The sequence below is a fragment of the Pseudonaja textilis genome, chromosome 6 (assembly GCF_049901715.1).
Source record: "Pseudonaja textilis isolate UNSWEBS1 chromosome 6, rPseTex1.2, whole genome shotgun sequence".
NCBI classification, from domain to species: Eukaryota; Metazoa; Chordata; class Lepidosauria; order Squamata; family Elapidae; genus Pseudonaja; species Pseudonaja textilis.
The window spans coordinates 56,363,927-56,379,128 of NC_141995.1; the positions used below are offsets into that span (position 1 = coordinate 56,363,927).

At 41.7% G+C, this 15,202-nt stretch overlaps 1 protein-coding gene across 2 annotated transcripts in view; it reads left to right on the plus strand.

Moving 5' to 3' along the window:
• The first annotated feature begins 230 nt into the window (after positions 1 to 230).
• CORIN (corin, serine peptidase) overlaps positions 231 to 15,202 on the plus strand; it is a 110,839-nt gene continuing 95,867 nt past the window's right edge. For both annotated transcript variants that reach the window (XM_087936626.1, XM_087936627.1), the window contains exon 1: positions 231 to 440. In XM_087936626.1, coding sequence (XP_087792752.1) covers positions 381 to 440 — 60 coding nt within the window. In that variant the 5' untranslated portion in view covers positions 231 to 380. The remainder of the gene's footprint in view (positions 441 to 15,202) is intronic.

A 15,202-nucleotide genomic window follows, 5' to 3' on the forward strand; every position in this document is an offset into this window, starting at 1 on the left:
CCACTCTCGGGCTCTGAACCCTTCAAGCCGGCTCGATGGCAGCTTTTCCCGGGGTGCCCTGATTCGGGGGAGTCTCTTCTGAGAGGGCTGAGGGGGCCGCGAAGCGGAGGCTCGACCCTTTCTCCTCCTCGCGCGGCGTCCGCCCTCCCGCCCGGCAGGCCGGGTGAGCGGGGAGGTTGGGGGTCTCCTCCGGACGCTCCGACGAGGACCCGGTGGCCGAATCCCCACCCCTTAACCCCACTCGGGAGCCGCCTGCCTGCCTATCGAGAGGAGGGTGGCGGGGGGGAGAACGGGCTGGCTTTGGCCGCCGCGAAACCGCGCCTCAGGAGCCCGACAGCCCCAGTCAGGCCAAGCGGCGGCGAAGGCGGGAGGGCAAGGCCATGTCTCCTCCCGACCGGCTCCCTGAGGAGAGCTCCCAGCACGTCTTCCCCACCGAGCAGGTATAAAAAAAGGGCTACGCGGGCAGGTATAAAAAGGGTATAAAAAAGGGGCTACGAGGTAGGTATAAAAAGGGTATAAAAAGGGCCACGAAGGGCTCCTCAGCGCGCCCTTCCCAGCCCGATCCTCGCGAGGCTCCCTCAGGCGTCTAAGGAGACGCGCAGCAGGGCGCTCGCCAAGCCCAAACTCGCCGGCTTGGCTCTCCTTTCCCACCTGGCCGGGATCGGGGAGAAAAAGGGATCGTGGGAAGGTAGCTCGACTAAGTGCGCGTGTGGGTGCGTGATCTAAAGCCGGACTGATGATCTTTGGGAACCGAGCCGCCGCGCCTGAGAGGACCGTCTCGCAGGTTTCGTTGGAGGTTTTTTTTTTTTTTCAAAAAAAAAAGCCCGGCTTATTGTCCGCCTTTTCTGCTTGAAGAAAGTTGGAAGCGGAGCCGGGCTGCGCTTTTTCTGCTCCGTAAGGCAACAACCCGCAGGCGTCGGGGAGAAAAGAAAAAAAAAAAAAAAGCGAGCGCGAAAGCGGCTGAGGGGGCCGCAGAAACACCGGGCGAAGCGCGGGAACCGAGCGGGGATGAGGGGTGGGTTTCCCCGCCCGATCTTTTTCTTTCCACACCACCAACCCCCGACTTGGGTGAGGGGGGCGGGGGAAGACACGGAGAATTCAGGCGGCGCCGTCCGACGCCCGAGCGCCTTCGGCGGGCATCAACCGACCGCCGCAAATCCTATCCCGGCGCGCAGAGGGGAAAGGTTGCGCGCTTTCTCGGCCGACAGGTTCACCCACAACGAAGCAGATTTTTCCGGAGATCTTTCCGAGCGGGATCGAAACCCTATAAAGCGAAACCCTTCGGATTTGGCACACAAACCCCCGATCGGCTCAAAAAAAACAAAAAACAAACCACGCGCCTTAAATCGTGGCTGGTTGTTTGCGGGGACTCAACCCTCCCGCTTCGGGATCATCGGTAACATTTGGGGAAGCCGGACCCAACCCGTTCGCTTTGGTACCTGACCCAAATCATGATTATAAGGCTAACCATAGCTTAACTATGGTTAGCGGGAGGCGCCTTTCTTCTTTTTTAAACTTTGGTGGCGTGTATCAAGCCCGTTGGGTTTCTTCTTTTTTGGGGGTGGGTGGGTGTGTGATTCCCGCGACTGGGTTTACTTGAGACTTGAGATTTGGACTGCCATCTGTCAGAAATGGGGTAGGGTCTCCTGCTTGGGCAAGGGGGTTGGACTAGATGACCTACCAGGCCCCTTCCAACTCTGATTATCTCTTATCTGTTCAATGTCGGGAATTGGCCGCTTCCATCATCACCAAAGGGCAAACTTGACTTTCGCAGCTTTCTTTCATTTCTAAGATCAGGATTTGAATTCGGGCAGGGTTTTTTTTTATTTATTTTTTATTTTTTGCAAACCGGATTGTGGAAGCAAACGAGTAAGCCTCCCCGTGGCCCTGGAGGCTGAATTCCCGCCTTTGCCATCCGGGCCCGAGAGGTGGCTTTGGACCGGAGATTTTGCAAACCGGGCGGGGAGATGCAAGCTTGGTTGCAAGAGTTTGGACTACTAGGACGGGGAGTCGCGGTTCCGATTCAGCCTTAATTCTCTCCCCCCCCTCCCCCCCCCGTTTGATTTTGGATCCGCGAGCCCAGCCTTTCTCCCAGGGTTTCCCGGGAAGAAGAAAGAATAAATAGGAGGAAATGAAGAGAAAGAGAGAAAAAAACCCGTAATGATTGGTCCTCTCCGAGGTTGGTTGTTTGCAGGCATTTCGTTACCCGATTAAATAACATCAGTTTGCGTAAATACTCCATAAATCTTGTTTTATAGCTTGCCTTGACTTAAATGTGGTGGATTCAGTTTTTGACAAAGTTGTGGGGGCATCCATTTTATTGGAAGGTGCTTATATCTGTTTCCTTATTCTGATGTTCTGAGTTGCTGTAGTGCGTAAGTCGTCTGAATTATGTTCTTACACAACTCCTCTTGTGGGAGGTTACTTGAGCATTGGAGCACTTGGTGAGAGTGTGGTTTCTTTTTCAACAGACTGGGCTCTTTCTTCTGTTGTTGAGAATATATCTAGGAAGGAAAGGGACGTTTTCTTCTTCCCCTGTGAACTTTTGTTTCTTTGAAAACGTTGGTTGTTTCATGAGTCTTCTCTAGTTGTCCCTTCTTTATAACAACAAAGGTGCTGTCTAATATTGGGTGCATACTTTAGAGTAGACTGTATGTGCTGTAGTTTTTAGATGTTGCATTCCAGTCTCTGCTATGAATCCTGATAGTGCTGATCCTTGTGGAAGTTCCTCTGATTTTCTGGTCTATTTGTCCATCAAAACTGAATGTGGGTAGTGAGGCAAGAGTGGATAAGATCCCTGATTCAGATTTTTTCATCCTAACATATGTTTGGCTAGGTCTAGTGCACAGTATGTTGTATAGTATTGTCGCCATGGATTCTTTTGCTAGTTCTGGGACTATGGATGTATAAGAGTGCTGTGACATTGAATGCAACCATAATTTCATCTTCTACTTTGAGTTTGTTTAATTTTGTTTTTGAGGCATTGTAGCGGGGATGTGTTCATTCAGTTTCCATTTCTGTTTTTCCACTATGTGAACCCAAGAAGTTATGAAACTAACTGCTTTCCAGATGATATTAGGCCATTTTGTCGAAACAGTACAAAAATAGCTTGCTGCTTCATGACATGTATTTTTCAACTAGCCATTTTGTTTTGCAGCCCTGACATTCCCAGGTAATCTTTCACCCAAGAAATGTAACCAGGTTGGATTGGTCTTGTTTTTTTCCAAGATTGGCTTCATGCTGCCACCTACTGGGGCTCAGGTGGGCTGTACAATCCTAGCAACTTTTAAGTAAAAAGCAGAAATGCTCTGTTGCACTGACCTACCTTTTCTTCTAGTACAGATAGTTCTCATCTTAACAACAGTTCATTTAGTTGACTGTTCGAGGTTACAAAAGCACTGCAGAAAGTGACTTACGTCCATTTTCACCTTTAAGACCATTGCAGCATTGACCATAGCAATTGACTCATGGCATATTGGCAATTGGCTCATATTTATGACGATAGCAGCGTCCCAGGATTATATGATCACCTTTTGCAACCCTTGTGACAAGCAAAGTCAAATTCATTTAACAGCCATTTTACTAACATAACTGCAGGGATTAAGGTTAACTGTGGCAAGAAATGTCATAAAATGGGGCAGAACTCACTTAACAAATGTCCCATTTAGCTGCTGAAATTTTGAGCTCAGTTGTAGTCGTAAGCAGGGGTGGGATTCTACCGGTTCTGTCCACTTCTGTAGAACCGGTTGCTCTGAAAAGCAGCAAACAGAGAGCATATACAGAACCGTTTTTATGTCTGTTGCTGTTTTGGTCTACCTGCCCACCCAGGCTCTTACCTAACCTTTATTTCCTGCTTTTTCAACCGCAGCTGCTTTGTGCAACACAGCTGCGGTTGAAAAAGCAAGAAAAGGGGGCTTTTCCAGCTGCTTCACACTTGCATGCAGAGCTGCTCAGCTGTCTCCGCAGCTCAGCAGGTCGTAAATTACACTCATGCATGACACAGAGCAACAGAACCGGTAAATAAACTGGTCGGATCTCATCCCTGGTGGTAAGTTGAGGCATATAACTCTAATGAAGGAGCAGTAGGGGTCTTTATTCGTTTAATCAATATGTTTCTGATATGTAGAGAAATTGAAATATTCAAAATGTGTTTGACAGTTTTCTCACATGCCTTTGCTATTTCAAATAAACCAGGAATTTTTATTGTCTATGGAAAAAAAAATAGAAGATGTATGGTTTCCCAAACACAGTATGCTTCCCCAAGCATAGCAATAGAGTAAATGTAGCTGTCCAGTGAAAAACATCAAGGTCAAAATAAATAAAAAAGATACAAAAACAAAATTATGATTGGTGTCTTTTATAGACAGTCACCTCAAGGAGACAATGTGAATAATATTTCCCTGAAACAGATTACAGAATTGCAAGTAGGAATCATTAGCAATGTGAACATTGATTTATATCTGGCAGCTTATGAATTCTGTTCAGCATAACATTTCCCACAATTATGTGATTTAATTAAACATGTCCTTTTAAAGAAGGAGGAACAAAATTAATTTGCTCTCTCTGACTTGCAATAAGATATGGTTAATCAGTTTAAAATAGTGCGAATTAGGAATGGTGTCCTTTGTAATTCTGGAATTCATTATCTTGTGAAAAAGGGTAGATGCTGTTATTTCTCGTTGTGTTCTGCAAAAACACCCAGGCTTCAAAGTTGGGTTTGGAATTGGTTCCATTGAGGAATAAAATCCTCTTGCTCTTTTGAGCAAGAGAAAGAGCAAACTGAATGGTATGGGATCTATTTTATCAATGGCCAAATAATAAAAATGGAAGTTAGAAATAGGGAAACAAAAATAAAGAAGGTATGTTAAAAGAGATAAGTAAATATTATGACTCGTAGGTTGAATATTATTATGTTACAGATTGCAGAATCAATATTGATTTAACAAAGGATATTGTAATTTTGTTCATTGTTTAACAGATGTTTGTACCCAGACAACACACTGTTCAGCTGAAGATGGAATGATTATATTAAAAATAAAAAAAATCTAAAACAAATAATAATAAAATCCTGTCTTCCCTTGCTTACATTTAGGCGTGAATCTTTAAATGGGAGGTACACCCTGCCCCAATATTACATATGACAGATTCTCTAATAGATGTATTGTTCAGAAGTCTGGCAGGAACAGAAAAAGCCACTGAACTTTAGAGGATGAGGAAGACTGCCATTTTCGGGGATTGCGAATGACAAAACTGGAGACTTCCTCACAGATGTCAGCTGACGTTAAAATATCTGGGGAGCTACCAGCCTCATGTTGTGGATGGTATCCTTTTTCCTCTCCCATTGAAAGCCAAGGAAAGCCTAAAGCATTCGGAAAGGCGATTCCTCCCACCCCTCCAATCCTGAAGTTATAAATAGCTATGGTCCAGCTTATGTTAGATTCCCAGGACTCCCTGAGCGATGGAAAGTCTGAGGAAAAAAAATACCATTGTAAAAATAAAACCCTAGGACGCTGGGAAAGAATCTAGCACAGGATTGACAGTAAGTACGACGTCTTCTTGCTATCATAGTAGATACCCATAATTGCCAAGGTTCACACTTGTTGGTCTCCCTCAGGCTGTTTGAAGCTTCCAAGTCAGTTTTGGCATGTAGCAAAACTGTGCAGCTGCAGGATTGTGTGTCTAATTCCAGAAGGGAAAATGAATGATTTCCCTGCTTCTGTTTAATATCTGAAAAAGGAACTGGGGCAGTTATTGCTGACTTTGGCTCCTCTTGGAGGAAATATCAAGGGCCAGCTATAAGTAAAAGGCTGTCATCAGGACAAATTTTAACAAGAACAATTAAAGCCCTGCAGAAAGATATGGATGGATGGATGGATGGATGGATAGATAGATAGATAGATAGATAGATAGATAGATAGATAGATAGATAGATAGATAATCTCCTAACAATTGTACAACACATAGAAATTTGGTAGCTGAAGCTTCCGCTTCTCTGTATGTGAAAAAGTTTGAAATGTTGGACTGGAAATGAAATGAAAGTCTAAGGCATGTAAAAGGAAAAAAAGCAAACAAAACCAACTACACTTTAAATCCCCAAACAATATAGCTCACTATTTGCATCTTATGCAGTAGAGTTTCCTTTTTAGGGCCAAATAGGGCCTGATCCTTCCATAAAATATATATGCAATGATATGAAATCATTAAAGACTTCCACGAATGATGTATACATTTTATTAAACATTTTAAAAGGAAGATTAAAAACTAACAAAAACTAATACAAAGGAAAGAAAAGAAAGGAAAGGAAAAAAGACAGGAAATCACAAAGGTGCAAAAATAAAAGGTAAAAAGAAATAGAAAGTTTGGATTTCTTTGCAGCAAATGTGTGATTATGCTCTGTAGTTACAAAAAGCTCACACTTTTCTATTCTCTAATATTTTCTAAGCATCAAAACCGCAAATCAAAAGTTCTTGTTTCATCAAAAAGTCTACAAGGAGTTTCCAGTTAGATATAGATGTCCTTTCATTAATAAGGAAATAACTTTAGACATCTTTGCAAGTTCCATCATCTTTACCAACCATCATCCATTGTGGGGAGAGGAGTGCTGAATATTTTTAGTTTTGAGCATATAATAATAATCTGGCTACAATAATACAAAAACAAAGTTCCATGGCTTTTCCCCCAGCTCCCCCAGTTTATTCATTAGTCCCAAAAGGAAAGTAATCTGGTTTCAATTGTATTTAAAACCATATGAATTAATACATGTGTTTAAATTCAAAAATTTCTGGCTTTGGTACAGTTCAACAAATGTCCCGTCGTGTTGTTCTATTTCCAGCATGAATTCGAAGTACCTTTATACATTCCAGAGAATTTTTCTGGTGCCATATACCAACAGTACATCATTATATAAACAAATTATTTTAAGACAAAAACATAATATAAATTTAAGCCTTTCAACCACATATTTTCCCTTTGTTCCCTTTGTATATTAAACAAAAATTCTTAGCCTATTTTATCATTTTATCATGCGTTCTTTCACTTGTTCTTCTGCCTCAAATTTCAACAAAAGTACATTTTAACAATAAAAAGTAATTGTGTTAAAAGCCACAAAATTATTTTCAGACACAGCTTAGATTTGTATTTACTCCGTATTCTCAAAATGGTTCCTCTAACATAGTATTTTTAAAGTCTATAGTCTATAACTTAGCTTTATCATACCACAAATATACATGCCACTCAAATCTTATATTTTGTTTTTCAGTCGCCTTTTCCCAATAGCCTAGTTTCTGTTTTTCAGGGACACCCATTCCTTCATCCAAGCTAAGCAACAGACAGCAAAATATGATTTTAAATTGGGTAGATTCAATCCTCTGCTTTCCTTTACATCTTCTAATGCTTCATTTTTAACTTGTGGTTCCCCTCTCACCTGCCATGTCAATTTAGATATATTTGGGATATAAATTTAGATATCGAAGTGGATAATTACTTAAATATGAGCCAGCAGTGTGCGGTGGCAACCAAAAAAGTTAATACGTTGATTGTATAAACAGGTATAGAATCAAAATCATGTGAAGTATTAGTACCGCTTTATAAAACTTAATAAGATCACACCTGGAATACTGTATCCAGTTTTGGACACGATACTACAGAAGGGATGTTGAAACTTTGGAAAAAGTGCAGAGAAGAGCAACTATGATGGTTAAAGGCCTGGAGACCTAAAACATGAAGAGTGGTTGCAGGATTTGGGTGTGGTTAGTCTAGAGAAAAGGACTAAAACTATCCTGAAAAGGCCAGATTGAGATCTGTTGCTGTAAGATCCTTAGCCACCTCTCTTTTCTGCGTGGTGGCTTTTGAACTCCTGAACTACTCTTTCCTTCCTTGTTCCTAAAAATAAGATGGGGTTACCCAAGTTAGCAGTGCTTATTCGCTGCCTAAATAAATTCCAATGGCTTAACAATAGTTACTGCTTTGAAACTATCTAGTGACATACAAGTTTTATCCCCCACCCCTTAATCCTTTAAAAATATTGAGAAAAAAGGACTTCCGGTATGTCAGGTTTCGGTGACAGCAGGAATTCGCGATTGTGCGCGATTCCTCCTGCACTCGCTGATGGAGTGCCTCTGATCCAGCTGGATTTGGAGGCTATAGTTATCCCGTAGAGATAACTGAAGATAGGGGAGATCCGGGCAGGGGTCTGAGGGCATAGCAACCCCCTTCCCCAGCCGGCTTAACTCCCCTTTCCAAAGGCGGAGCAGCAGGCAGCAATGGCCGCCACAAAGAACCTCTTGTGCAGGAGGAAGTTGAGAAAGTGAAAGTTTTTGGCTGAACCGGGACAACAAGTAACATCTGAATACCCTGGATATTTAGCTCTCTAAAAGATACATTGTTTCCTAAGAAGATCGTATATAGCTGCAGATGAAAGTGGAAAGGGAAAGTTTTTTTTCTTCCACTCTCCTTCCCTACAGAGATAACAGATGGAAATCGGAAATACCCGCTTTGGCAACAGAAGGTAACTAATTTTGAAAATTAAAGCCAAGGGGACATTAAAGATTTCTGAACATTGATATTTAGAAATCAAAATCTTTTTGCTAAAAGTGGGAAGGGAGAGGTAAATGATTTATACTAAGATTTTGCTAGAGGAGACTTCTTGGAGTTTATTAGATCAGAGACTAAACTGCAATAAAACTTCTAAAAAATCATTTTGGAATTGTGTAATTGAACTCTAACTCAGGAAGAGAAAGTATTAAAAGAAGAAAGTGCTGAATGAAACAGTTTGTGTTGATTTTGATTGCTGGATGACTTTGGGACTTTTGTAAACTATCTTTTGAAAGACTAAAAACATTTAGATTGTTTAAAAAAAAATCTCATAATGGCATTATCTGTAGAAGAATTGAAAATGGAATTTAAAAAGCTAAAAGAAGAGGAACAAGAAGGCAAGGGCTCTTCTGGATCTGTTTTTCACTTTTTAGAAATGGCGATTTCTACTTATCAGGAAATACAGCAACAAGAAAGCTGGGATGATGAAGAAGCCATCTTTAATGAACAAACAACTTTAGTTGAGGAAGAAAAGGGAAAAAGGGGAAAGAAAATGGAGAATTCAAGATTTAAAAAAACAATCAAGAAAGGGAAAAATAAGGGGGAAAATCGATATGTTAGAAAGCAACAGAAAAGAGGAATACAACAGAGAGGGGAAACTAAGAGGGTGGAGATTGAGGGGGGGTAAAAAGACTAGATTCGACAAGAAAGGAGGGGAAAAAGGGAAGAGAAGTTATAAAGGCTTAAAACAAGATGTTAAAAAACGTTTTTTTTAGAGACAAAGGGTAAAACAATTTAAAAAGAGATTCTGCAAAAGTACATAAGATCGTATTGTATTTGAAATAGAGTTAGAAAATTGGAATAATTTAGGTGTTAATAGAATATTGTAGGGAATGTGTAAATGTCTAAGATTTAATAATAGAGTTTAATTAATTAATTTGTTATTGAACATTGTTTTTACTATACTATAAGCTTATTATGTTTTTTATTTTAAAATGTTACATAGAATGTACTAAGCAGAATCAGAATGGAAATTATGTATTATTTTAAGTGTTAAATTTGGGGAAAAGATAGAAAGGCGTCATACTTCAACCAGTGATTACAGGAAAAAAATTGTATTAAAGAGAAAAGATAAATAGATAATTGAAAAAGAATGGACAAAAGATACAAGTATAATGATTTAAATTTAGATGAAGTAAATAAAGTAGAATTAAGAGAGTGAAAAGAGGGGAGAAGACACATAGAAAATATAGAATGTTAAACAAGATATGAAATAGTATATAAGGTGAGCATGAATTTGATTTATGTCTGTACAAAAAGATGTAACCCGGGGATAAGCTGCTTTCTAAAAAGAAGTTTTATGTTTTCATGTTATGTGTTTTGTTTGTTTATGGTTGTTTATTGAGAATTAAGAATGTTGGATAAGAACATATGAAATTGTAAATAAGATGAAAGTATAAGTTTAATGAATAAAATTGAATAGAAATAAAGGAAAATAGTGAGAACTTGGAAAAAGAGTAATAAGATTTGAAGTTGAATACACAGGATGCATATTAAATTGTGTTTGTATGGAAATGTGATAATTTGGAACTATGTTGTACTTAAAGAAGATGTTTTATTTGTTTTGTTAAAACCTAACAAGCAGTTTTTAGAAAAGATGTTTTATGTTCTTACGTTTTATGTTTTGTTTGTTTGTGTGTTGTCTTTGAAAATTAATAAAATTTGTTTTTTAAAAAATATTGAGAAAAATATAGATACAATTAAAGTAATAACTACATTATTATTGAAAATACTGTTTATTGTTTATTGAACTTCATAGCACAATCCTTGAAGACAACTTAGTTTAATTACAGATGCTTTTAATCAGGTTAGGTATGGTGACAATTAAGGCTTCCACTTCTATTCATTCCCATTCGTTCTTTAAATTCCACTAAAAATCCAGAATTTTCAATTGAAGCATTGAGGAATTCTCAAAAACATTGGATTGGGATTATTTTTACAGGAACAAAAACTCATTTTAGATTCTGAAGTATTGTGTTTGAATTTATGTATTACCTCTTATCCTTCTTTAATTACTTTGTGAATAATTCAAGTGGCAAATATACATAATACTACCTCTTCCAGTCCTAGAAAGTACCGTGCAGTGGGAATTCCCTTCAAATGTTTTGTTGGACTCGAACCAAAAGGAAACTACATCTCAAAGACTCAGCTCACAGGAGGCTTAATATGTGGTTCCCTTGTTGGCATCAGTCCAACAACATATTTGCAAAGGAATTCCATACCACCAGGAATAAAATAGCAGATGTGAATGGATTCTAATTTTGGCACCTACAGCATTTGGACTAAAGCACCCACCGGAAACCAGTCAGTAGAAGAGCTGCTTTAGTAAAATAAGGATTCTCCTCTATCAAAACTCTTCTGGCATGAATGTATATTAAATTTGATCAGTTGGGATAATTAAAAACCTGATAAGGAATATTTAAGCTATAAATTTTGACTCTGTGCCAAGATCTCTTCTAGGTTTATAAAAATGCTACCCATATTCTTCTGGCTTGTCAGCTTCTCTGGCTATGAGGAAGGGGTCTAGGAAGATTTATCAAGCTTGTAATTCCTGGGGAAGAGACGAGTAGGTTAAAAGAGGAGAGCCTTTGGTGGTTAGCCTATTTATTGAGGAGTCAGAACTTGGGCCATCAGTATTGATTAGAATAGAAATAATAGAACAGAATAGAATAGAATAGAATAGAATAGAAGTTGGAAGGGACCTTGGAGGTCTTCTAGTCCAACCCACTGCCCAGGCAGGAAACCCTACACCACTTCAGACAAATGGTTATCCCACATCTTTTTAAAAACTTCCAGTGTTGGAGCATTCACAGCTTCTGGAGGCAAATTGTTCCACTGGTTAATTGTTCTGTCAGGAAATTCCTCCTTAGTTTTATGTTGCTTCTCTCCTTGATTAGTTTCTATCCATTGCTTCTTGTCCTGCCCTCAGGGGCTTTCGACAATAGCTTGACTCCATCTTCTTTGGGGCAGCCCTTGAGATATTGGAACACTACTATCATGTCTCCCCTAGTCCTCCTTTACGTTAGACTAGACATACCCAGTTCCTGCAACCGTTCTTCGTATGTTTTAGCCTCCAGTCCCCTAATCATCTTTGTGGCTCTTCTCTGCACTCTTTCTGATTAGTAGAAGTGTGTAGATTTTAACCACACCATTTATTAATATGCATTATTTGATTCACTAGTTTTAAATCCTTTTCTCTGGGAGTGAAAATTGGCTTCCTTTGGGATGTCCCTTCAGTTTACCTGCATAACCATGTGGGACAGGCTGGGCTGAGAGACAATGACAGGCTCAAAGTCCACCCAATGAGTTTCTGTGGCTTAACTTAAACCAGCACCTGGATCTTCTGAGGTCTAGGTGACACCACATTAGCTCTGGGTTGCCACGGTGAAGGGCTTTATAAAGACACATCACTGAAGTCTCCGCTGAATATTTAGGTGGGATTGATTAGCTGTTCTACTTTCTTAGGGACAGTTTCTGTACAGAGCCACGTAGTTGAAGTCACTTCGCTGGTTCGAAGCAGGGCCTCTACTCTAAAGCTTATAGTGGATTATAGAAGGAACAGATCAGACATCCAGCCCTTGCTTATCAATGGACACTGAGTGGAGCAAGTGGCCAGTTTTAAGTTTCTGGGTGTTACCCTAAAAGGACCTGACCTGTGTGCCAACATTGCAGCCCTGGTTGTTCCATATTAGCATTCTTGGAATACCCTCACCTGATTGGCCAAAATGGACTACTCTATGATTAGTGGAAAGAGCTACAGTGATTGGCTCACAAGGAATCAACCACGATTGGCCGCGCCGATTGCGGGAGATTCAAAGAGCCATCATTGGCCGCGAGCCACCGGCAATCCCTATAAGAAGGGCTGCCGCGGATTGCAGGTCCAGCACAGAACTATATACCAAATAAAGAGCTGAACTGTCACACTGGTCTCAAGTCTCTCTTTTCCCGCCATCGAACACTGGCAACGAGGGTGGGATCCTGAGACGAGACCAGGCGAGCACGTGGCACCCAGAACTGAACGACCGACAAGATGTCTGGCAGCAACGCGCAACCCGCACCCTACGACCAGGCAGCCAAGGACTGGGGATCATACATCGATTGATTCCTCATGTTCCTCGAGAGCAATAATCTGAAGGATGCCAATGGCCAGAGAAAAAGAGCTGTGTTCCTGGCACACTGCAGGCCCGCAGTGTTCAAAATGGCCAAGGCACTGGCCAAGCCCTGAGACGTAAAGGAGATGGACTGGGCAGATCTCGACCAGCTTCTCCGACACCATTACGCACCGGCCGTCCCCAACCTCATCCGACAGCACGAATTCTACCAAAGGGACCAGAAGGAGGGCGAAAACATTGGCGATTTCGTGGCGGCCCTCAGGAGCCTCGGAGGCATGTCGGATTTTCCGACATGGACGAGGCTCTGCGAGATTGCATGGTCCTTGGGCTAAGGGACCCCATACTCCAGAGCCGGCTGATGGCCTGAACGGACATTTCGATCATTGAGGCCATCGCCGAAGCAACCGCAGCCGAGGCAGCGAAACAATCAGTGGCCAAGATGAGGCAGATGCACATGACAGACCGGCAAGCACCCACTGAGACGACACCGGCTCTGGAAAAAAGACCAGAAGCAAGCCACAAAGCCATAACCACACACCACAGGGACATCGACCTCTTCTCCGAAACCGAGGATGACGAGGAGATCCACAGAATGCACTTGGAACAAGACTGGCAAGGTGCGGAGAGGTCATAATTCGGGGTTCCAGTGTACCAGGTGCGGAGGCGATCATCCCCGATCAGAGTGCCAGTTCTTAGATGCCATTTGCCGGCACTGTGACAAATGGGGGCACATCGCCAAGGTTTGCTGGAACAAGAGAAACCACAGTCCCAGACGAGACGGCACCCCCCCTAGGACCAGAGACCGACACGCAGAAAGCCAGTGGAGCTGAGAGTGGAGAAGCAAGCGGCTCAGCAAAACGAGGCGGAGAGAGGAGACGCACCAAACAGTCGTCATTGGGCACTCAACCACAGCTGCTGCCCAAAAAGTGCACGTAAAGGTACACATCGAAGGCCTACCATGCAACATGGAGGTGGATTCCGATCCTACCTCTCCATGGTCTCCTGGAATACAATTAAGTGCCTGGTACCTAGCATACGCAGGTGAGAATTGGAAAGCCAGAGACTGACCCTGAAAGATTACCAGGGGAACCGGATCGCCGTGGTCAGAATCGGACACTTTCAGGTGAACTTTAAAGAACACACAGAGGTCCTGCCGTTAACTATCGTGGATAAAGACTGCTTGAGCCTGCTGGGACTGGAATGGTTCGCGCCGTTGGGGATCGAGGTGACCGGCATCAACCACATCACAGTAGTGCAGACTTTGTAAATAGTTGGACAGTGTTGAAGGAATTATTTGTTTACCAGAGTGATGGCGTTCGGGAAAAAACTCCTTGTGTCGAGTTATTGTGGTCAAGTTTATGTCAATTCATGGCTATACTGTAGATAATTGATTTGAATTGTATTTGGTCTTCAGCCAGGCAGTTAATTGTTGCTCAACTGACATGCATGTCATTATGGATATAATAATCATATCCTAATCATCTCCTGAATTGACCACTGTAACAAACATACTTCACAATGCATGCGTGCGCCTCCCAGCTGATTTTCGGGCCTTTTGCGGCCTTCCTGTGAAACAGGCACAGTTTTCGTCCTGTAAGGACAGGGCAGGGGTGGGATGCTACCGTTTCTGCTTGGCTCTCAAGAACCAGTAGCTCTGAAGAGCAGCAAACACAGAACTGGTTCTATGTTTGCTGCTGTTTGGCCCACCCGCCCACCTGGGCTCTTACCTGTCCTTTATTTCCTGCTTTTTCAACCTCAGCTGCTTTGCGCGGCACAGCTGAGTTTGAAAAAGCAGGAAAAAAGAGACTTTTCAAATGCTTTGCACCTGCACGCTGTGCTTTTCAGCTCCCCGGATGGCACAGCCTAAGGTTAATTTACACGCATGCGCAAATCGTAATCACCAAACGTTCAGTCTGGAACCCACATTACGTATCTGATATTAACACAGTTGAGAAAGTCCAGAAATATTTCACAAGAAGAGTTCTCTACTCCTCTACTCATTGCAGAATACCTTATGCCACCAGACTTGAAATTCTAGACCTAGAAAATCTAGAACTATGCCGCCTTTGGTCTGATCTAAGTATAATATATAAAATCATACATTGCAATGTCCTACCTGTCAATGAATACTTCAGCTTCAACCATAACTACACAAAAACACACAATAGATACAAACTCACGGTTAACCGCACCAAACTTGATTGCAGGAAATACAACTTCAGCAACAGAGTGGTCAGTGTCTGGAATACTTTACCTGACTCTGTGATTTCTTCCCCAAACCCCCAAAATTTTCACCTTAGACTGTCTACTATTGACCTCACCCCTTTCCTAAGAGGTCTGTAGGGGGTGTGCATAAGCGCACCAATGTGCCTACCGTCCCTGTCCTATTGTTTCTTTTATTTTTCTTATATGTATCCATGTATTCATAACTATGTTTTTTACTTATACCTATTATCTTGTAAGCAATTGACAAAAATAAGTAAAATAAAAAAATAGTA